This window comes from Cicer arietinum, chromosome 4, assembly GCF_000331145.2.
Source record: "Cicer arietinum cultivar CDC Frontier isolate Library 1 chromosome 4, Cicar.CDCFrontier_v2.0, whole genome shotgun sequence".
NCBI lineage: Eukaryota > Viridiplantae > Streptophyta > Magnoliopsida > Fabales > Fabaceae > Cicer > Cicer arietinum.
Window position 1 is genome coordinate 4,010,466 of NC_021163.2, and position 6,732 is coordinate 4,017,197.

The 6,732-nt window shown below is 27.0% G+C and overlaps 1 protein-coding gene across 1 annotated transcript; it reads left to right on the top strand.

The window, feature by feature from the left end:
* The first annotated feature begins 321 nt into the window (after positions 1–321).
* LOC101492525 (methionine gamma-lyase-like) lies at positions 322–6,213 on the top strand. The gene is made up of 2 exons (XM_004495451.4): positions 322–1,266; positions 5,453–6,213. The coding sequence occupies exons 1-2, from the start codon at positions 519–521 to the stop codon at positions 6,028–6,030; spliced, it is 1,326 nt and encodes a 441-aa protein (XP_004495508.1). The 5' UTR covers positions 322–518; the 3' UTR covers positions 6,031–6,213.
* Positions 6,214–6,732: the final 519 nt, after the last annotated feature.

Consider the following 6,732-nt stretch of genomic DNA (forward strand, 5'->3'; position numbering starts at 1 on the left):
GATAGAATTGATCGATATTTAATTTATCTTCTCTTTCTAAAATAAACGTTATATATATATATATAAGTGGAAGAGGAGGCATGAGACGGAGGTAGTGTTGAACAATATACTACTTAAGTTGTTTAAAAATTATAATTTTTTAATTTATTAATGTTATGAGAAAATAACCATATACTTAAACAAAAGAGAATGCATTTGACCATTATTTTTATACACAAATATAAAATATTATTAAAGTTATATTGAATTTTTGAATTTAAATTTAATATCCCACGCTTAATATCTTCTGGCGTTCTTTAACTCCCAAATCGAAGTGCTTGAGATAACCCGAGACAACTATAAATAGACGTTACTATCACTACAAAGTTCGTATACAAATCAAAAACAACTGTCTACATACATAGTACAACCACTTTTCCGTTTATTTTCGTTTTCGTCATCATAGTACAATTTCCCCCTTTCACTAATTAATCACTTTCCACCCAATAATTAATCATCACTTCAAAACCAAACCAAACATGGCCGACACTTTCCAAACCACCACCACTGCTGCCAAGCGAAACCGTTCCAACAACGATACCGAACCAAAAAAGAAACTCACGTGTGGCGACGGAGATCCCGCCGCCGCATTAGCCAGTACACGCCACGAGTTCGGTGAACACGGTGGCGTGAACATGTCAATCGAAGCCTCCGCAACGTTTACTGTGATGGAACCAGAAACGATGCGGAGGATGTTCACAGGGGAATTAGGCCCCGACCGCGATTACTTCATCTACAGCCGTCACTTTAATCCGACGGTTCTTAATCTAAGCCGTCTGATGGCTTCACTGGAAGGAACAGAAGCCGCTTACTGTACAGCCAGTGGCATGTCCGCCATTTCCGCTGTACTTTTCCAACTTACTAGCAGCGGAGGACACGTGGTAGCTTCTAGAACACTCTACGGTGGGACCCACGCGCTACTCACACACTTCCTCCCAAGAACATGCAACATAACAACAACCTTCGTTGAGATTTCCGATGTTGAAAAGGTTGATGAAGCTATGATCGAAGGGAAAACGAATGTTTTATTTTTTGAGTCGGTTTCGAATCCGACTTTGACGGTGGCGAATATACCGGAGTTGAGTAGGGCGGCGCATCGGAAAGGTGTGACTGTGGTTGTTGATAATACTTTTACTCCGATGGTGGTTTCGCCAGCTCGTCTTGGGGCTGATGTTGTTGTTCATAGTATCTCTAAATTCATTAGTGGTGGGGCCGATATCATTGCAGGTTTCTTTCTCTTCTTACTTATTTCTTTGTCTTTTTCTTCAACATAATTAACACGTATATCTATAAACACATTCTTTTCGTTTTTAATGAACTACTCTCTTTCATCATAAAGTAGTAAACATTTCTAATATATTTAACACTTATGTTATTTTAACATACAATAATATTTCATATGCTGACACCTTATTAAATACAAGAGTTACTTCCTAAGAGAGATACTAATCTTACCAAGTGAAAGCAAAATCATGAAAATCACAAAATTGTATAAATTTTTTAAATTTGTGTTTTTTTTTTATATATATTATTTATATAAATTTAAATATATATTAGAATATATTGTGTGAGAGATTATATTTTCTAAGATAAAAAAAAAAAGTATATTAAAGTGGTAAAGTATCTTTATGGTTAATATACAACTCATGTGAAAACTAAATACACATTTGGTACATTGAATGTGATTTCAAATTGAAATCTACTATTTCTTCATAGTTAATATATGATTGTGTCAGTTTTGTTGTTAGGCCATTTAAAAATAGAAAAGAGTGGTAACGTCTTTCAGTTTTATTTATTTATTTAAATTTATGGAGTTTTATTGGATTATTTTAAAATTATCAAATAAATAATATTTTAATAAAAATAAATAAAATTTTGATATTTATTTTTTATCCGATAAAAAAGAATAAATATTAATGTTAAGTCCTAATAAAGGACACCCCAATAACAAGGAGGCAGTTCTTGAATCATAACGAGTTCATACAATTAGCTCTCAACTTTGCAAGAATTCCAACACCCTGTCTGTCTTGTTTATAAGTATAAACAATAAATTGTGAAGTTATTTAAATTTTAAATGATTTTTTTTTTCTTAATCAGTTTCTCAAAGACTTGTTTTTATATTTCATTAATTGATAAAAAATTAGGAAATATTGAAGTATAAATTTTGATTTAATTAGCTTAAATACATTATTGGTATCTTATTTCAGATGAGGGTTTTTGATCTCTTTATTTTTAAATTTGTATTTTAGACTTCCAATTTAATAATTTTTAGGATTTTTCCCACAATCTAATTTGAAGATTATTTTTTATGATATACATATTCATTACTTCTTCAATACCTGAATTTTAATTATTTTAAGATAAATAAATAATAGATTTGACGAAAATATGCTCTTTTTTATCAATAAAATTAGAGAGAAAAAATGTAGCCAAATTCTTAGTTCTCTTAACAAAATGGTTTTTTAGTATAAAGTAAGACAAAAATATATATACAAAGTCGGTGTAAATTAATTTACCCACAACCAATAAAAATAAATATTTTATATTTATCATCTAAATGTAGTTACAAAATATAATTATGTGATAGAAATAATTGTTATTTAATATCGCTGAAAAATAGTTTTATGTCAAGATCATTGCATTATATGACGTATTATTTTTAATAAACTATCATTTTAAACTTTCAGAAATGTCTGAAAGTGTAGGGTTCTATTGTTTTAATCTATGATTCAACTAAAATTTTGAATTAATTTTTAAATTATTAAAACACCAATAAATTTAATAATTGATATTATAATAATAAGAGACATTTTTAATAATAAATTATATTTTTCAATAATTTTATAATAATACATTTTATTGTTTAGAGATTATTTTAATAATTTGAAGATTAATCCAAAATTTTGATTGATTTAAAGTGCAAAATGAGTTCACCTTATGTTTTTAAAATAATGATAAAAAAAGAATATCATTGTGTTGTGGAAGAACTTTATTAAAATTAATTTATAAATAAATTATTAATTAATTAAAAGAGATCCCTTTTCAACCGATGAGTGACGAACAACTTTCTCGAGTCTATCCTGAAAAGATAATTGGATTGAGATCGGAGGTGGATATGCACTTATTAATTTTATCATTAAAACTTTATGAGGTATTAGTATTATGAAATCATCCAATAAAATCATAGTATTAGTGATTAATTATAACTCAATTCTAAAATGATGATATTATTAAATTAAATATTATTTTATTAAATTAATTATGATAGAATTTATTCTGATAAAAAAAATTATAGTAACATTTTTTTAAATTAATTCTTAAAATATCTTCAACTAAATATATATAAAATCATTATTTAATTTATAGAATATGTAAAAGAAACTATATTATCAATGTATATTACCTAAATTTTAATATTTTTATTTAAATTTTTTTTATAAATAAATTTGAATTATAACAAGGGTTCTTTTTGACAAAATTCATAACGAGGGTTGGACATCGTAAATTTTTGTTTGAACATATTATTATATATTTCTTCTAGGCTTCACGAAATATTTTTAAATAAATTATTATATATTTCTTATAGACTTCACATAACTTACTTAGAATTGTGTCATTTAAACATACAAAATCAACATTATATTTTGATATTGCATACCAATAAGTACAGACATTGATCTGAAGTTGAGAGAAAAAATACTTGATAAAAGAAAGAAAAAAATTGAATTTTTAATAGTAGATATCTCATTGTTATTAAATATATAATATAAGGAATCAAATATCACTAAATATACAATTTTAATTAACCCAACCTTTTCAAGAAAAAAAAATTATATGTTTCGTAAAATTACCGGTTAACATTTTACATTTATTTTTTAACAAATCAAACATTCCTTGAATTCCTCTTTTGCGTGACCGGACTACCATCTAGTGGTGAAAAAAAAATTATTAATATATACGAGTCTATATGAATATTAAGAGAATAACAATTATAACTACTATAATTTTCAAATTTTTATTTTACTAACTGTAACTATCATGCATATCTTTAATAACTCCATCTGGCTGGACTTCATACCACTTTATTTTTTGAAACATATTTCAACTATGGGTCTATATTTTGATGTGTGTATTCAATTTTTGTATACCTTGCTTAAAAGTTTGTATCAATAGTTTTAAAAAAAAGTTAGTTATTTCGAATTTGTAAAAGAAAAATATCAAAATTTGAAATCATGTGGTCACATGTTTTCTCCTTACTCCCGTGAACATTACTCGTCTTTTCCATCTACTCACTTTCTTTTAGTTGCAACACGTGTTATGTAGCTTTATATATCTGTATTATGATCAAGATTAGGATTAGGATTAGGATCAAAGGTAAGAAACAAAAAGAAACTACTATTTTGATGACGCGACTTCATAAGTTTTAAAATTTAGAATTAATAAAATATCTAACTTTATTACTTGATAGAGTCAGCCATCATCGACCATCAATCCCTTCCCAATATAAATAACATTTGAGCAATCATTTTGCATGAACCAAAAGCAAATCAGTTCACAATCCACTCCAACAAATTTACGATACGGTAATTTAATTTCTTGAGTAATGCTAATCAATTGAATTAGTGCATATTATTCAATTTTTGTGTTATGATTTTGAAAATTTTATGTTTCTTTTAATGCAACAAAAGATTATCTAAGTCAATGCATAAGTTTTTTCCGTTGATTTTGAAAAAATGTTTAATAAAAAAATATAAAAATTTAAAATTATTTGATAGTTTGACTAATAGTTTTAACATTAAATGAACGTAAAAATTATAACAATTTTTTCCAAAATATAAGAATCTTGTTCAATTAGAGAATAGTTATGAAATTTGGATCAATATGAATTTATTTTATTTGATCATTAACCAATAATAATAATATGATATTAACCATCCATAGTGTTTACAAGAAGTTATAAAGTATAGTAACGTTTGTTGTTGTATTTATTATTATATATAGTGATGGATGGCAAACATATTTTCATTCGAACCATATGTAGGAGCTGATACACACCTAAAAAATATTCCCCGCTATCTAAATAAAGTAATAAAATTAATTATTTTGAAAAGTAACTTTGGAACATACTAGATATGAACAGACCATAAAAAAAAAAATGAACCTATCCCCATTCCCTAGGCCATTAGTATCCATCCGATAATGGTGTGACTAAGTGTTCATGCGTCATATAGTTTATACAATAATAGTAGGGTCAATTTAAATATTTTTGTTTTAGTTATTTTAGTCATCAAATAAGTTAGTTTGTAATTAATCTTTAAATAACTTTTTTATTTGTGAATTTAATTTCTTAAATAACGATCAAATTGAATTTAAAAAATTTGATGATGATTTTGGTTGTATTGAAAATGGACAGGTGCTGTATGTGGGGCAGCAAGCCTAGTGAACTCAATGATGGATCTCCAACAAGGGGCCATAATGCTATTAGGCCCAACAATGAATGCCAAGGTAGCATTTGAACTATCCGAAAGAATCCCTCATTTGGGCCTAAGGATGAAGGAACATAGCAACCGTGCATTAGTTTTTGCAACAAGGTTAAAAAACTTAGGATTAAAAGTAATCTACCCTGGCTTAGAAGACCATCCACATCATGAATTGTTGAAATCAATGCACAATAAAAATTATGGGTATGGTGGACTTTTATGCATTGATATGGAAACTGAAGAGAGGGCTAACAAGTTAATGAACTATTTACAAAACTATGGACAATTTGGTTTTATGGCTGTTAGTTTGGGTTACTATGAGACACTTATGTCTTGTTCTGGAAATAGCACTAGTAGTGAGTTGACTTCTGAAGAAAAGGTTCTTGCTGGAATTTCACCTGGTCTTGTCAGGATGTCTATAGGATATATCGGGACTTTGGAGCAGAAATGGACTCAGCTTGAAAAGGCTGTCACTAGACTTCAAGAATATGGATTCCCTAATAAGAATTGAATCACTTTTTTTTTTTTAAATCATGTTTGTGTTTGTGTTTGTGTTTATGCTTATATTTTTGTTATAAATGTTTTCTCTTTGTAATCAAATGTGTGATGTAGTCATCAATCTTTATGTGTGTTTTTGTAATGAATGTGAACGACATTCTGTCTTGTTAAAATAAGTTTGAGATTACTTTTTTAATTGGATTTGGAGCTATTTAATATTACTTGCATCAACTTCTTTGCTTTTTTTATATAAAAAAAATGTTATCTACTTTTAGAAAGTTGATAGATACATTGGCACCAACTCATTCGGTTCGGTTAGAGTGAACTTTCTGATTTAAGTTTATCTCCTACAAAATAAACAAAATAAAAAATTCTAGACTCTTCTAACCTGATCGAGTACTCCCTATTGTTCTGTTTTATTTATTTTATTTTATTTTTAACTAAAGAGAGGTATTTTAAGATTAATTTTTAGTTTGAAATCATTTCTTCTTCTTTTCTATTTAAATAAATTATTGTCATACATATTTAATTTTTCTTATCTGATTTCATTGTTATAATACGATGATTTGTTTTTTATCTTAGTGTAATATCGTTTTAATTTTTTATTTTTTTGTTTGTTATATTAAAAAATTAATTTTGATTTAATACATATTCGATCATTGTGAATTTAAAAAATGATGTTTAAAATTAAAAGTTATAAATTTTAGTTGAAAAT

Coding starts and splice junctions, on each gene's coding strand:
- LOC101492525 (XM_004495451.4), top strand. CDS start 519: ATGGCCGACACTTTCCAAACCACCACCACTGCTGCCAAGCGAAACCGT. Junction 1,267..5,452: donor TGGGGCCGATATCATTGCAG/GTTTCTTTCTCT, acceptor GAAAATGGACAG/GTGCTGTATGTGGGGCAGCA.